The 18,186-nt window shown below is 39.2% G+C and overlaps 1 protein-coding gene across 1 annotated transcript in view; it reads right to left on the reverse strand.

Annotated features, from left to right (window-relative positions):
- ntrk2a (neurotrophic tyrosine kinase, receptor, type 2a) overlaps window positions 1–18,186 on the reverse strand; it is a 223,625-nt gene that overhangs the window by 75,609 nt on the left and 129,830 nt on the right. Inside the window, exon 12 of the mRNA XM_055632947.1 lies at window positions 12,713–12,901. Within this exon, the coding sequence (XP_055488922.1) occupies window positions 12,713–12,901 (189 nt within the window). The remainder of the gene's footprint in view (window positions 1–12,712; window positions 12,902–18,186) is intronic.

Raw genomic sequence — 18,186 nt, forward strand, 5'->3', positions numbered from 1 at the left:
GTTTCATACAGTTGCTCTGAAGATTGACGCGCATGTGGGCTGCCGGGCTCTTCATGTAGTCCCTCACTCCAACATAAAATAAAACTTCAAACGGTAAGTTCTCCTTTAATTTTTCTATTTTATTTTTAGTGTATTTTAAAATAGGCACCTATTCTTCATTTGTAATGTTTTTGACAAAAGGTTATTTTTTGCACCCCATTTACAGAATTTAAAGCAAAAAAGATGGAAGGGTAAAATTATCTTCAAAGGAGAATGGCACATTAAATCTCCCTGACATTACCACCTCTATCATCCCAGTTGATTGGCTGCAGATGCCCTTGCAATAAATAGCCTTGATCAGCATGCACAATTGCTATATTGATTGGAAGTGTCATTGACTTCAAGATATCATACAACACAATAAAAAATTAAGAAGTACAAGCAGAACATAGGTCAATGAAAGTCAAATGAACAACTTTCCAGTGGCTAGAATTATAGATGGAAGTAGTTACTGGAGACCATTAAATTATTGGGATATTATTGCAAGCATTCCTCTAGAAATTATCCTCAGCCACTCATTTTCAGCAACCATATCAGCTACTTCCTTCTGTGGTGAGAATGGGAAGAGATTCATGGTATTCAACTCTGCCTGCAACTCCTACAATAGTATATAGCAGGACCTCGGATAAACCTTAAGAGATAAGATAGAAACAAGTGCTGGAATAACTGAGCGGATCAGGCAACATCTCTGGAGAAAAAGGATGGGTGACGTTTCGGGTCAGAAGGGTTGCGATCCGACATGTCACCTATCCTTTTTCTGCAGAGATGCTGCCTGACCCGCTGAGTTACTCCATAATTTGTGTCTATCTTCAGTACAAACCAGTATTTGCTGTTCTTTCCTACACACTATAAACCTTTAGGGTGATAGAGAAATGGCAGATAATTTAAATATCATTTTCTGATGTAACTTTCTGATGGAACTTTCTAGATTGATACATTGCAATGACATAGAAACAGTCTTGAAGGAAAGAATAGCAGAATTACTGGTACATTTCTGGAAGAGAGTAGGCCAGTTCCACCCTTCGAGCCTGCACCGCAATATAATTCAATATGAATCATGGACTGCATCATCCAACTCAGTATCCCAGTACCTGCCTTCTCTGACCATACCCCCTGAAGCAAGGCCCTTAGCCACAACGGTCAGGCATCTCAACGTCCCTCTGAAATATAGCCAATGGAGAGAAGTCAGTGGCCTCAATACCAGCTGAACTGTGATGTAGTTTTTCAAAGAAAGAGTTCCAGAGATTCACCACTCTCTGTGTGACCTGATGATCTTCATCCTAGAGTTTTGAAGGAAGAAGTTACGCAGATGGTGGATTTACTGGCAAATTTCTGGAAGAGATTCTGAGAGTTCCCACAGAATGAAAGCAGCAAAATAAACCAGCAATATAATTTAAGAAAGGAGAGATAAAACAGGTAATGACAGGCAGTTAACCTGATGTCAATAGAGAAGAAAATGATGGAATCTATTCCAGCATTTTCAATTCTATTGACATCAGGCAAGGAAATGGAAGCAAGGCACTTAGGGAATAATGATACGGTCAGGCAGCATCAGCATGGATTTATGAAAGGAAAATCAAGTGTGGAGGAAGTCAGTGGAGGAGTGCATAAAGCTGAACTAGTTGATGTAGTTTTTCAAATACTTTCTGCTTTGAGCTACCATGTACTTACATAGGGATAATGAGTCACATTGAATATTAATATCTTGAAAACATACTAGCAAACTTCTTAACTGCCATCAGAAGGCAGGAGAATGTGGTTAGGAGGGAAAGATAGATCAGCTATGGTTAAATGGCAGAGTAGACTTGATGGGCCGAATGACCAAATTCTGCTCTTATCACATGAATGTATGAACGTATCAGTGTATGAAGAGCTAAATGATCTCCTCTTGCTTCTTATGTCCTACATTCATATGAGACTGTTTGTCATCTACATCAGTGATTTGGATGAGAACATACAGGCCAAGATTAACAAGTTTGCGGATGATACAGAAGTGGGTGGTTTTGCAGATAGTGAAGATGGTTGTGAAAGATTCCAGAATAATCTGGATCGATTGGCCAGGAAGGCTGAGGAATGGTTGATGGAATTTAATACAGAGAAGTGTGAGGTGCTGCATTTTGCGACGTCTAACAAGGGCAGGACCTACACAGTAAATGGTAGGCCTCTGGATAGTATTGTAGAGCAGAGGGATCTAGGAGTGCAGGTGCATGGTTCCTTGAAGGTCGATTCGCAGGTAGATAAGGTGGTCAAAAAGGCTTTTAGCACATTGGCCTTCATCAGTCAGAGTATAGAGTATAGAAGTTGGGAGGTCATGTTGCAGTTGCATAAGACATTGGTGAGATCGCATTTAGAATAGTGTGTTCAGTTCTGGGCACCTTGTTATAGGAAAGATATTGTCAAGTATGAAAGGTTTCATTTACGAGGATGATGCCAGGACTAGAGGGTGTGAGCTAAAGGGAGAGGTTGAATAGGCTGGGACACTATTCCTTGGAGTGCAAGAGGATGAGGGAGGGATCTTTCGAGGTGTACAAGATCATGAGAGGAATAGATCGGGTAGATGCCCAGAGTTGGGGAATTGAGGACCAGAGGACATAGTTTCAAGGTTAAGGGGAAAAGATTTAATAGGAATCCGAGGGGTCACTTTTTCACACGAAGGGTGGTGGGTGTATGGACCAAGCTGCCAGAGGAGGTAGTTGAGGTCCGAATGTTTAAGAAGAAACCGTTAGACAGGTACATGGATAGGACAGGTTTGGAGGAATATGGACCAAGCGCAGGCAGGTGGGACTAGTGTAGCTGAGACATGTTGGCCGGTGTGGGCAAGTTGGGCCTGTTTCCACACTGTATCACTCTATGACTCTATAATACTGATATGACACAATGCCTGCTGGAACACTTTCTTCCTTTACGCAAGCACAGCACTGATGCTGCACTCTGCCACTGTAAATACCTGCGAGAATTGAAAAGCTGAATGTAACCAGCCCATAGGACAATCACTGGAGTGGTAAAGCCACAATAAGAAGACATCTAGGGCAAGCTAATCTATCTAAATGCCAGCAGATCACCTAGATAAGGGAGAAACGTTCTGCATCATTGAAAGTTTTTAAGAAGGGAAATGCCATTGGGAAGAGCAAGGTATTATGTGGGTCTCCCGAGATTTAGAGGAGTTTTAACTAAAGTCAGAGAAGCAATGAGGTCAAGAACTTTTATTGCTTAAGAAGCATGGAGAGTTAAAGCTTCCAGGACAAGAAGGTGACAACTGGACTAATAAGAAATGAGAATTTGATACATAGAAACTGGGTAACTGTCCCATTTTTTGACTACATTTCAAGAGATGGAAAATCATGCTGTCACAATTTAGGTGGGTACAAAATCACTAACCATTCATTTTGGAATCAACTCTCTTTTGCATGCATGCAACCCCAAAAAATAAAGTGAACCAGAGTGGTGAATGCTATGAAGTTAAAAAGGTCAGGATTTATAGTCAATGGCATAATTTTCTGATCAAAAGAGAACTGTGGCTGCAGCACATAACAAGAAGAACATTTCTGATGCTTTCTTTCAGTCAAGCATTTTTTTTGATTTACACATCAATGACTTTCAGGAAATTAAAAGCTAAATGTTTTCCCTTCAATTTCTTGGTGACAGATTTAATGAACGTTAGGATGATATTGACCTATGTTCTCAATGTTGTCAACCATATTCTATTAACATTTATTTATCTTCAGTAATTCTAACTTTGCTTGAAATTTTCAGACTAAAAGATATAAAACAGAGTCTTCTGAAAAGCATCATTGGACTTTTTTGCATTAATGGAGTAAATTGATTTTGTGTAAAATATTGCCTTTGCTCTGGATCCTTCTGGAGTGCAGTCACGGTGTTATTGAAATTCGTTTTATCTTCTCATCATCAATAACAGCTCCATATACAACTGTCTCCACATGTTTTACAGGCAAATTTATCAAACCAAGCTCACTTTTATTGACATATTAAAACAGGGTTTTAATAGATAACTTCAATCTTATGCTTGGCCTTCAGACTTCGGAAAATGCAGGTTTTCACCCTAGCCTTGCCACAGTCTGAAGATGCAATATTTTCCAGGAAAGCTTACACGGCTGTTATAATTGTATTGCAGCAATCAGAGCTATCCAATGATTATTCTAGTTCTCCCCTTCTCCAATATAAGCTGGACCTTCGGGTGCTCTCAACAAATGGACTCAATTTTCTCAGTGTTATCTCAAATGCTCCTTCACTAATTTAAGCAGATTTGGGCCAGGGGATTCTAGTGAGTCAAAGAGGGTGTCACTGAAATCCACTGACAGCTCCTGCAGCAGAAAAGTGCAGCCCATTGGCTGCCCAATCTCTCATGGTGAAAGAGCTCTCTGAGACACAATAGAAAACCAAAGGGTTGGGTTTAGAAAAAAATGAAATGAAATGGGTCAATTGTTGTCAGTGTCAGTGGTAGTACAAAACAACGAAATGCATTTTTTAGCATCTCGCTGAAAAGACACAGGGCGTCGCGGTGTGCCCGCGCCTGCCGCCGTAATTACATTCCATTACACACAGGCAAAGGTGGGTAAAGTGTCTTGCCCAAGGACACAACGACAGTATGCACTCCAAATTATTTGAACCGGCTACGGTCGCCAGCCGAACTCTTAGCCCATTGTGCTATCTGTCGTAGAAGGTGAATTGGGAGGGTGAGGTGTGAACAGTACAAACCCGGTAGTCAAAACAGGCAAATACATTGGCAGCCAGCTAAATCACAGTCCTTGTCTTAGCTGGCAATGACTATGACAGTTTCTAATAAAGATTAAAAACAGCTCAAATTATTAAAACAATACATTTTACATTTTCCAGACACATAAAGCTTGTAAAAAATATTCAAAATTACTTTTTATACATCAAAATGAACTAATTCTGTGTTCCTCTTTGCTATTCTGTTACACTGAAAATGATTGGAAAACATTCTTGTAAGGGAGGTCAAGTGGCCCAAAGTGTTTCTGAGGCTCCCCTGCACCCCACCTGGACTCATACCTATAACTCCACCCCCCCCCCCCCCCCCCCCCCCCCCCCCCCCCCCAACTCACAGCCTCACTTTCCACTTATATTCCTTCCTCTAGCTTCTTATTTCGCAAATTTTTCATTTTCACAGCTTCTGTATTTTCATCTCTGGCCCATCAAAACTCCGTTCACCTGCACCGACCCATTACTTGCCCAGCTTTCTTCTGCTCCTCCTCACTTCTAGTTTTCATCCCTCTCTCCCCACCACAATCAGTCTGAAGAGGGGTCCTGACCTGAAATGTCACCCATCCATGTTCTCCAGAGATGCTGCTAACCTGCTGAGTTATTCAAGCACTTTTTGTCTTTCTTTGCAAACTAGCATCTGCAGTTCCTTGTTTTTACACTATTATGGTTTGATTAGCTAATATAACCGATAATGTATTGTATTATTGTTTATGGTATATTTATGTGTTGTGCTTTGCGTTAATCTGCCGGTAAAGCTGCAGTAAGTAAAATGTCATGGTTCAGTTTGCAGCACATATGACAATTAATCACTCTTGACTCTCTCTTATCTTGGCCTCTCAGCTTTCTGACATCATGCCTGATGTCTAGTTCTGAATTGCTTGTGATTTCCCACAAAAGTCTTGCCATTTGACTAAAATTACTCCATCACCTCATCTTTCCTATACTCTTCCATCTCCCTCTCTTTCTTGGAAACACTGCATAAAATCCACTGCCTTCGCCAAGATATTAGTCACTCAACCCATTGCCATGTGCTTTGTTAAATTCAATTTTTATCGTTGCTCATCTATGCAGTACCTCGGGACATGTTTCTAATTTTAGAGTCATTGCTTATATCTTGGCTATTATAGATAAAGGAGGAAAATGGCTGATGTGTTTACATTCATAATAGTCAATACACTTCAAAAGTAACTCATTGTTTGAAGGTTTTTGAGATGTTTGGCATGACACAAGCACAATAAACCAAGTGCTGTTAATGTCACTCAAGGATGCTTTCTTCATAGAAAATGAAAAGACCCCGCACATTAAAGTGACAATCTGTCATAGCAATCGAGAACTGATTGAATGCAAAGTTTTGTTAACTGATGTAACATAAGCCACAACTATGGCTGAGATTAAAGTTGATACTTTAAGGGATGATATCAACCTTAACAAACAAGGACTGTTTGGTCTTTGGTGTTATGGTTCATGACGCTATCAGAAACCTTAATCAGGATTATCGGACTATGATTACTCTATTCCAAGATTAATTAGAAGACTAAAAAACTCTGGACAGTTAATACCAGGAATATCCAAACTATGGCCCACAAGACAAATTTACCAATTCTTAGCTTGACCAACTGAACAACATTTGGGATCCAAGATACCATGTGCAGTAGAAATTGCTCTGCAAATTCCCAGCTCATGGTGGTCAGAGAATCATTCAATTGGAGGGCAAGGGTTAGAACGTGATTTGTCAGTATTTGGGAGTGGGCAAAGGATATGCTGTGTCCTTGTTAGAACAAGGATTGAGAAAGGCTTGAGAGATCTTGAAAGGTCAAAAGTTGGAGAGAACATATCAAAATGTTTTAGCAAGCCCAATGTAGCATGCTGTTCACCACTTTTTACTCTGCGTTGGACAATTCTCGATTTAAATCCCATTTAAAGTCATATATTTCAGTAAAATCGCCTCCCATTCTTCTAAACTTCACTGAGCAGAGTCCCAACCTATTTAACTATCCCACCTTACACCTGTGTTGCATCCTGATATTATCGGGATGCATCACAGCATGGTTTGGGAATAGTGCCATCCATGACTGCAAAAATTGCAGAGTTGTGGATGTAGCCCAGACCACCACACAAATCCACCTCCCTTCCACTGACTCCATCTAAATTTCACGCTGTCGCAGCAAGACCGCTAGTATAATCAAGGACCAGTCTCTCCCCAGTCATTCTCTCTTCTCCCCTCTAGAGATACAAAAGTTTAAAAATGCATACCTCGAGATTCAGGGATAGTTTCTTCCCAGCTGTTAACAGGCAACTGAAAAGTCCTCTCATCAGCTAGGAGGCAGTCCTGACCTCCCATCTACCTCATTGGAGATCATTAATCGGACTTTATCGGACTTTATCATGCACTAAATGTTGTACCCTTTATCCTTTATCTGTGCACTGATGATGGCTTGATTATATTCATGAATTGTCTTTTCTTTGACTGAATAGCACACAATCAAAAATGTTTCACTGTACCTCAGTACACGTGACAAAACTAAACTAAACTGAAGTAAACCCATAGTGAACCTAGTGTTTAAGAAGGAACTGCAGATGCTGGAAAATCGAAGGTACACAAAAATGCTGGAGAAACTCAGCGGGTGCAGACTGAAGAAGGGTTTCGGCCCGAAACGTTGCCTATTTCTTTCACTCCATAGATGCTGCTGCACCCGCTGAGTTTCTCCAGCATTTTTGTGTACCATAGTGAACCTACCCTGGATGTCCTCCAATGTTGTAAATATCTCCTTAAATACAGTAACCATGGTTTGCAAAGCTCTGTATCATTAGGAAGGTGAATCAGAACTGTTAATGGTGAATATTGGGGGTTGTAGTCTGATGATTGTTTATCGATCTCTGAAAAAATGGTGCTTCAGAAATTTACAGTATATAGCCCACGGTGTATAACCTACTTCAAACCCTTTGAAATAAGGGCCAAAATTCAATTAGCCTTCCCTATTACCGGCCCCACATGTGTGCTGACTTTCTGTGTTTTGTATACAAGGCCGCTAAATGCCTTCTAATGCAGTTTTCTGCAGTCTTTCCCCATTAAAACTGTTCTTTTAATCTTTTGACTAAAATGAACAACTTCACGTCACTATCCATTTACCAACTTATGTATGCCTGTTCACTAAATCTATCAATATCTCAGCATGAACTGTTTTAGAACTCCTGGAAATGTGCTTATTATTCATTTCTTTCCTTTCTCCAACCCATAAGTAAATCTGGTACACATCTCAGTCCCAGCACTGCTCCCTTTGATGCTCCACTGGTTACAGGTTATCAACCTGAAAAGATCACTCTTCTAAGATCTCTCAGCTTCAGTCTGTTAGCTAATTCTCTATACAAGACAATGTATCATTGTCTTGAAATCCAGGGATTCTTAGGTATCATATGAGAAGCATAACCATAAAACATTTCTGGAGAAATATCTTTTGGAACCATGAACAAACCAAGCTACTTTAGAGGTAGACAAAAATGCTGGAGAAACTCAGCGGGTGCAGCAGCATCTATGGAGGGAAGGAAATAGGCAATGTTTCGGGCCAAAACCCTTCTTCAGACTGATGCAGAGTGGGGGGGAGGGGGGGGGGGAGAAGAAAGGAAGAGGAGAAGCTGGAGGGAAGAGGCTCCTCTTCCTTTCTTTTTCCCGCCCCCCACCCTGCATCAGTCTAAAGAAGAGTTTTGGGCCGAAACGTTGCCTATTTCCTTCGCTCCATAGATGTTGCCGCACCCGCTGAGTTTCTCCAGCATTTTTGTCTACCTTCGATTTTCCAGCATCTGCAGTTCCTTCTTGAACACAAGCTACTTTAGAGGTTGTCTTGTCTAATGAGGCAGAATTAGTAACGTGATTGCAAGCTGTTTTCTGGGGAAGAGTGATTAAATATACAATTTTTACAGTGAGCTCAAGAGACACGATTCAATGAAATCTTGTGTCTGGAATTTAAATGAAGACAGCAAAAGGAATGTGGGGTGAATAGTCTAAAGTAGAGTGGAAAATTAGAAAAAAACATCTGCAAATAAAACAACAGCAAAAATGTATAGATACGTATAATTTTCAATTAATGCATGTTAATGAGGGATAAAAACCAATGAAAAATAAACATTTTTGTTAGTTAAAGACGTAATCGATAGTAAATTAAAAGTGCTAATAATATTACAAAGTAGAAAGATAAATTGGAGGATCAGTGGAATTTTATAACTCAAAATAAAGTAATACAAATACTGATTGAAGAGGATTCAGATGTGAGTACACTAGCAAAAAATGTAAAAAAAAACAGATGGCAAGAGTTTCCTTAATCTTCTAAAAAGTCAGTAGCAGAAATCAAGTCCATCAGCAGCTGAGTCAGGTTAATTTATATGGATGAGTTTAGAAATAGCTGATTCATTAACAAGTGTCTTGCATTTGCCAAAATAGACATCATCAGAAATAGTGAGATGCAATATCAATGAGGAACTTAAGGTAATTAATAGTAGTAAAGAAAACTAGTGAAGAAATTAAGGGAGCTAAAAGATGAGAAATCACCAAGACCTTTCAGCCTGCATCTAAACGTGCTAATATTGTGGATTTTTAAGTGATGATCGTCCAAAATTCCTGAGATTCGCAAACTAATCCAGCAAATTAAAAGAGAGCAAATGTAATTTCCTTTTAAGCCAGGAGGGACAGAAATAACATGGGGAACTGTGATCCAGTTCTGTTGTCAAAAAAGTGCAGGCATCAATATTAGGAGTTATAACCTAGTGTTTGTTCACCCGCCTCTGAAAACGTGGTGCTATTAGAAAATTTAGAAATTAATTTAAGCAAGAAAATTTTGCTTACATTTCTGAATATCTCAGTTTATCAAGAACGTAAACAACACATAAAACATAGAACAGCTCAGGAACAGACCTCTCACCACAAATTCTGTGCCGAACATAATGCCAAGTGAAACTAATCTTCTCTGCCTGCATGTGTTCCATATCCCTTCATTCCCTACATCTGTGCTTATCTAAAAGCCTCTTGGGAGCTGCTATAATATCTGCCGTCACCATCATCCCATTCCAAGCACTTGCACTACTCATTACATTTAACCTTTCCCCCTCTAACGCTGTGTCCACAAGGTTTTGGCATTTCTACTCTGGGAGAGGTTTTATAAACTTCTATCAGGTCTCCGATCAGCCTTCAACGCTCCAGAGAAAACAAGTTTGTCCAACCTCTCCTACAGCTAATATCCTTTAATCCAAACAGTATCCTGGTAAACCTCTTCTGTACCTTCTCAAAAGTTTCCCTCTCCTTCCTGTAATGGGGCAACCAGAACTGCACACAGTACTCCAAATGGTGACTAATCTATATTTTCTAAAGCTGCAACATGACTTCCTGACTCAATGCCCCGAAAATTAAGATGAGTATGCCATATGCCTTCTTTACTTATGTACAGGCAAATATCCTCTTGCGTAAATTTGGTGCGTGTGCAGATGTGGTGAAGATGTTGCTATTTAGAGCATACTGCACACCCCTCTACACTGCGCACCTGTGGTCGAACTATTTAAAGACAAGTATGCAGAGACTAAAGGTGGCATATAACGATGCCATGAGAACACTGCTAAGGCAACCTAGATGGTGTAGTGCCAGTAATATGTTTGTGGCTGCAGGAGTCAGTACTTTAGAAGCTATCCTAAGACACCACATGTATAAATTAATTTGCAGGATAAATGACTCTAAAAATGTGCTTCTTGTGGCCTTGACAAACATAAGGGTTAGCACTACACGCTACGAATCCCAGTTGTGGAGACACTGGTATCGTTGTCTCGTTGTAGGACATTGATCATCTTTTAAGCTGGATTTTTAACTTAAGTATTGTGGGTTTTTTGTTAAATATAAATTATGATGTTTCTATGTGATATACCATGATTTTATATATATTTATGATATTTGATATGCAATGCATTTTTAATGTAATGTTGCACCTTGTCTGGACATTGAGACCGTAATAAGTTTATTAGTTTATTATTATTATTATTATTATTACCACTCGATCTACTAATGTTGCCACTTTCAGGGAGTTAAGGACCACAAGATCCTTCTGTTCATCAATACTGTTAAGAGTCTTGCCGATACCTGTATACTTTCCCCTTACATTTGACCACCCAAAGTGCAACAGTCCGTGCAGGGAGTGGTGAGGATGGCTGAAAATATAATCGGGACTTCTCTTCCTTCAATTTGGGACATTGCGTACAAACGTTGCTTGTCCAAGACCAACAGCATTATAAAAGACCCCACACATCTCCATCATGGACTGTTCACTCTGCTGCCCTCGGGCAAAAGGTATCGCAGTATAAGGAGCAGAACGGCTAGGTTCTGCAACAGCTTCTTCCCACAAGCCATCAGACTCTTGAATTCCATGTAATGTGCCGCCACTATTATCTATTTTATCTTTTTATCTATTTTATCCTTTTGTTATTTTATGTTGCACGGTGAGCCAGATGTAACGAAATTTCATTCAGACTTGCATTTATTGGTGTATTTTTGAATGTCAATAAAGTATTTTGATTGATTGATTGATGGACCTTCCATTGGCTTGGATTAAATTCCAACTCCTTGTTTTCTGGCAAGATTTTCATTCTCCCTGGCCTTGTTTTCACAGTATAGTGGCAACATCAGTGCCATAAGTGGATACAGAGAAACACAGATGGAACATTTAGATCTGGTGTACCTTCTACTTAGTGAACATATTGCTGCACCTTTAAAACACAGTAATTTATTCTGACTACTCTTGTTGCACATACTTAAATCCAGGTCTTGCACAACATCCTGCTCCTTTTCTTCAAATGTTCCAGTGTGGAGGAGAATCTTATAATTGCTCAAAACAAGAAATCAAAGTAGGTGTTACATAAATGAAAAACGTGAGGTTGTTACCAGACATGGAAACAATGTGCCATAATATACCAGCTGAAATAAATGTTTATTGATGCGCCAGCATGGAGTAAAGTGTAGCCTGATCAGCGGCCCACTGAATCAGTCTCAAGAAGGGTCCCGACCCTTAACGTTACCTATCCATGTTCTGCAGAGGTGTTGCCTGACCTGCTGAGTTACTCCAGCACTTTATGGGGTTTTTTTCCACTGAATCCTATGCACATCAAAGGACAATGCCAGTTTGCACTGTGTTTGCTATCAGTGTTTGTACTTCCTAATGTGCTGTTTGCTTATTTGAATGTATTGAAAATAAAGCATTATGATAAATTGACAAATTTGATTGTGTGGCTCATTTTATAAGACAAGAAAAATGTTATAGCACAATGAAAAAATGATAACATCTCACCAGCCTACGCCTCGCTCTCTCTTTCCTATTGTACCAAATGAACAAAAATAAATCGGAGATTTACCACTTTTACTGCCAGGCATCATGTTTTATAGACCTACTAATTTTGTTTCTGCTAGCTCAAAAGAAACAGAAATTACATGGTAAAAGTACTATTCTGGCACATTCCAAAATCTTTATAAAGTTGTGATATAAATATAGATTAATTCCTCGGGGAGTTCAGGAGGTGGTGTGTCTGCTTCCCAATACAATTCTGTTTCCCTGCAAGAATCCTGTTGGAGTTTTCTCTTTATGCCCCAAAATATCTTAGACTTTAAATGTCTTTGTGGACATACCATTGGTATAATGAGTGAAAAATCAGAATGCTGATTAGTTCAATTGTGGGAGTGGCCAGTTTAGTGAAAAAAATCTGGTTTCCAAGGATAAAGTTTTAAAACCAGAAACTCAAGTGTAAATAGCGGTTACAATTCTGCCACATTGTTTTTGCTTCAATTTCACTCATTTCAGGTGCATTGTACTGCGAACGTGATTACACTCTGGCTGAGATGCCCATCCAGCATAGACACAAACATCCATTTACAACCATTTACGTTTTGAAAAACGTTGGTACTCACAAGTGTCGGGTTTGAGTAATCCATGGGAATTCCTGAAGTACTGTGGATTTTCGATCACCGGAATCTTTGTCATACCAATGATAACTGCGTCAGGGCCACCTTCTGAAGAGGATGGAGTGTTGCTGCCATTAGTTACGTGATGCAATGGACTGGCCGAATCATCATCAGTGCTAATTACTGAAGAAGGACCTAAAAAATTTTATATCTATTAAAATCAAATACATATGCAAACCCGTCATTAGCACCGACATCATTATAATGAACATAGATCTATTAACTCATCAATCTGTACATGTTGGAGCAAATTAAACAATAGATTTAATTTACTGACAACCTTTACTTGTGTCATGTAAATAATGGAATATTTATTAACTTCCAGGAACAACATGTCATAATTCTTTTAAAAGTTAGGCTCCACAATTTTTCCCTACCAAAACACTTGAAAGGATCCTTTGTGTAATTGGTAATAAGCACATTCCCATGTGCACTGTTAATTTTCTACAGCATGTTTTAATTCCCATACATGCCAACCTATAAAATTCAGAACCTGTTCCGCAAAAAAGGTTGCAGCTGATCCCAAAAGCTGAGAACACAAACCAGAGCACTAATCAAGCCCCATGGTTTGAGGCAGTCATAGCTTGATGGTAGTTAAATACATTTAGGTCTTTGTTTATTATTCGCTTTGATTTCATGTTAATGGTGTTTTGAATTTCATATCAGAATTCGTTTTTTTGTCAAAAGCAAGTCCCTTGCAAATGGCATACAAAAGGAGACTGCATGTGGACAGAAGACATTTTGATCAAAGACATAGGCATACTCGGTGTGGAATTAGAATACAGAGAAAACACAGAAATTGATTGTTTGAAGTAGAACTTGTTACATCTGAAGATGAAGGCAAAGGTAAAATATTATCATTGTGAGTAAATGTACATTAGATAGACATATGAATCTGGAAAGGTAGGGGCAGGATTGGCCACTTAGTCTGTCAAGTTACTTGAGCTTACTCAAAATTCAATGAGTTGACTCTTAAATTATAATCTACAGGTAAGTCCATACACCCATCTTCAAAGCCAAATGTTGATTTGTAGAAGGGTTCATTTCACATAGAGAGCTAATAAATACCAATGATAAAAGAATATTACTCATGCAGACTGTTCACTATTGATCTGTTGCCCAAGTTTTTCGCTATATTGTAATTGGATTACAAGCAGTAAGAATATTTTTAAATTTATAACCAAATTAGTGCAATGTCATAACAATTAATTTTTTCTTTCATTTATTTTACAATAGTATTTTAAATATCAAGGTATAAATTCCTTCTGCCTAATTATATGTTGTGCAGTAGCACTGAAGCACACAAGTTAGGGAAATCTCAGGTTTAAATTATGTTCTGTGCTCAACAGAGGTGGAGAACCATAATTGACTCGGGGAAGGGAGTGAGGAAGAAAAGCTTATAAGCTTTCCATTCTTGACTTTTGTTACACATTATGTCCATGCCGAGCAAGAACTAAACAACACCTAGGCATGGGCTGATAACAGGAAGGAGACTAACCGCAAACTCTCAACATTCACTGGCACTGCCATCACTAAGTCCCCCACTATCAACATCTGGATTACATCAATCAACTAAATACTATGGCTACAAGGTCCAAATCTGTGTATCCTGCAACAAGCAACTCATCTTCTGACTTTCCAAAACATTTCCTTCATCTAAAAGGCACGTCACTGTTGCGATGGAATATTCTCCACTTCTCTGGATCAGTGTTGCCCCCCCCCCCACAACACTCAGGAATCTTAACACTATCCAGGACAAAGCAGCCCACTTGATTGGTATGACAAGCAACACCACTCCCTGCACTACTGAAAGAGTACCAATCCACCATCAATGTGCACCATCAACACAATTCACTGTCAACACTCACCTTAGATATTGAACAGCACTTCCCAAATCCATGACCTCTACTTTCAAGGGCGGTAGCCATAGGAACAATGCTACATTCCAGATTATTTTGCTGGCCACCCATTCCGCATGTAAATATATTGCCTTATTTCATGGTCTCTAGGGTCTAGAGCCTAATTGTGGGAGTACACCAACTGAATGGTTGGTACAATTCAGGACGATAGCTTATTGTCATCTCCTCAAAGTTAGTAAATGAAACCTGGCCATGTCAGGGATGCACTTATAACATAAGAGGTGTTTTTAAAACAGGTGTACATATAAATGGGAGATCAAGACAGAAACATACATTCATTAATCTGGGCATCAAAGAGTCAATTGATCATCTAGATGAATCAAAGAGTCAATTGATCATCTAGATGAATATGAAATAATAAACAGTAAAATTCATTCTTAGACCATCGAATCATCAAATCGTAACAGGTCATTTTGGCCCACTTCACCTATGCTGACTGATGTCTGCCTACACTAATCCTATTTGCCTGCATTGGGCCTGGATCCCAGCATCCTTTCCAAGTACGTGTCTTAATGCCTTTTAAACTGAGTACTTGTACCTGCAACATCTTGTTTCATTCTTTGAGCTGCAGCACCAAGTTACTGTACAATTGCTAAACTTTAGTGTTTCAGCACGTTTTGGTATTTCTTTATTTATTGATGTCCATTATTTATTGATGTCTGGTTTCAGTGGGAAGGAGAGAACTCAGAAGCATGGGCTCCCCAAATGCCACAGAACATTAATCTCCTATCATTTCCAAGATCCCAATCTAAAACCGTAGTTTAAGGATTACATCACAGTGATAGGAAGATTGTTCCCGATGTTAGGGAAGTCCAGGACAAGGGGTCACAGCTTAAGGATAAAGGGGAAATCCTTTAAAACCGAGATGAGAAGAACTTTTTTCACGCAGAGAGTGGTGAATCTCTGGAACTCTCTGCCACAGAGGGTAGTTGAGGCCACTTCATTGGCTATATTTAAGAGGGAGTTAGATGTGGCCCTTGTGGCTAAGGGGATCAGGGGGTATGGAGAGAAGGCAGGTACGGGATACTGAGTTGGATGATCAGCCATGATCATATTGAATGGCGGTGCAGGCTCGAAGGGCCGAATGGCCTACTCCTGCACCTAATTTCTATGTTTCTATGTCTATGTTTCTATAGTAGGTGTAGGTGGAGCATGATAAAATCAGTTCTAACGTTTGCATCTTTATTTACAAATCCATGACATATTCATGTGCCAATGATTTGTTTCCCAGTTTGAAATGCTAAACCTGGTATAAAACAGCAACCATATTTTGTGCTCCAAATCTGGAATTGTGTTGCATTGAATATACATTCCAGACAATAGTCATTACTACAAGCAACCAAACAGTTTTTAAATCGCCTTATGGACTTGACATGGCATAAACCCTTGGTTTATATGGATCAAGGTCTCGTTGCTAATCTATACAACATTGTGCAATATATACTCTTCACTTCATATCTTCATGCCTCTCTGCACTATGCATCTTGTGCATGCCCGCACCTTTCAAATTCTATAAGACTGTTACCTACACACAAGTCTGCATTGTTCTTAAAATCTGAGTGTACATGACTTAAAACTGACCAATTAAGAATGATATTCCAGTACGGGAAAACATACATCATCACTAAACTGTAATCCTGTCACTGAACCAACTCTGCATCCCATTACTATGGCCTCTCATCTTCATTACAAGTTTTCTGGATGACACCTTATCCTGCCAACTCATTTAAGTAATTTATATTTTAAACAGTGCTAAGCTTGCAATGCTTTGACTGGATGCAAACACCTAGAGCCAATGGCTGCAGAACCCCAAGATCGGGCATTTGATGTTTAGGTTACAAAATAAGGCTGAAGAAATCTGCAATTAAATCCATGACATGTTGTGGAACTCAATATCAAAGAAAGTGCTGCATAGAAGCTCAGTCTGCCTTGCAAGTTTAAACTGCTGGCACTGTTTTTGTTTTAGAGATACAGCGTGGAAACGGACTCTTCAGCCCACCAACTCCTTGCCAACCAATGATATCCCATACACTAGTTCTATTCCATAGCTTAGCGATGATTTTACAGAAGCCAATTAACCTACAAACCTGCAGGTCATTGGAACGTGGAAAAAAACCCACGCGTTCACAGGAAAATGTACAAACTCCATACAGCCAGCACCCATTGTTACGATTGAACCCAGATCTCTGCTGCTCTAAGGCAGCAGTTCTGTGCTGCCCTCTGGATTATTATATTTGTAGGGATCTGTTGAGTTTCCTGAGGAGCGAGATTGCAATGCACAACCTGGTCTTCCAGGCTCAGCACTTTACCCGGTCATCTTCAGAGCTTTCTTTCCTGAAGGTACGCAGCTTAAGATCATTGGAACAGACAACGATGATGTAGTACAGAAAGAATTGGTTACATTTTCATGCAATATGCTATACATTTATAAATTTGATTTCGAATATTTATTTTTGGTAGTTTTATTTTTGCTTTGTGACAAACTGACTAACATGTCATAGGATTTCAGAAAATACAGCAAAGGGGAACTGGAATCATATTTACTGGTATTGCTGTTGAATGAGCTTTTTATGCCAGCTCTGCTAAGAGTAGCAATGTTACAAAATTTTGAGATTTAAAAAATCAAGTCTGCAATTTATCCCATCAGATAAAGCATAACAATAAGTTTAATTTGACACCTAATTCATTTTCATATCTCAAGTAATAAAAAAGTTATGGCCATTTTCATACTCGGAAATTAGCATCTTGTTCCCTATTGATTGACATTACAAAAAAGCTGTGATCTTGGATAGTCAAAAGCCCATTTCTTAAGGAAAGATTAACATTTTTAAATAGCCTAAGTGTCCAAAGATTATTCACAAATAATTCACAATATAACATGATTTTTATATCTAATTTACATTAATTTATAGGCCAAATGGAAGGAATTTAGTGTTCAATTGCTGTAAATAAATGCCCATTTAAATCGGCTTTCTAGTGGGTTTCTGTGAACACGCTGGTTTAGAACGTTGACATCGCGCTGGATTAGTGCCCTCAAATGCCGAGAAAAATACTGCGGGATATAAAAAGCCCAAAATGAACTACTCGCTATAGATAACTTGATATATAGGGTTATATATATGCCCCATTTAATGTAAAAATAAGGTACATACCTTTAATTGTTTGCTTTATAAAACCCTGGGGCTGCGAGAGGTTGCGGAATGAGACAGTAATTTTAAACTATTATAAATATATTATCGAGGCCTATAAAACTAATAATACCTTTTGCGACCGGGTCTTGCAGCGATGTTTCGTTAATGATTTACTAGGCTGAACATCTGCGATTAGTACAGCCTAGTAAAAATCGCGTTTTAAACCCGCCCCCTCCAAACAGCGCCAAAATCGCGGACCTGGCTGTGGGCAGATTCCCAATAGCGATTCAGGTAGGTTTTGTAACATACCTACTAAGAGGAGGCAATGTTCCTCCTCCTCTGTTTATCCCTGATTCTCCTCATGATCCTG

The sequence above is a fragment of the Leucoraja erinacea genome, chromosome 3, assembly GCF_028641065.1.
Source record: "Leucoraja erinacea ecotype New England chromosome 3, Leri_hhj_1, whole genome shotgun sequence".
Classification (NCBI taxonomy): Eukaryota; Metazoa; Chordata; class Chondrichthyes; order Rajiformes; family Rajidae; genus Leucoraja; species Leucoraja erinaceus.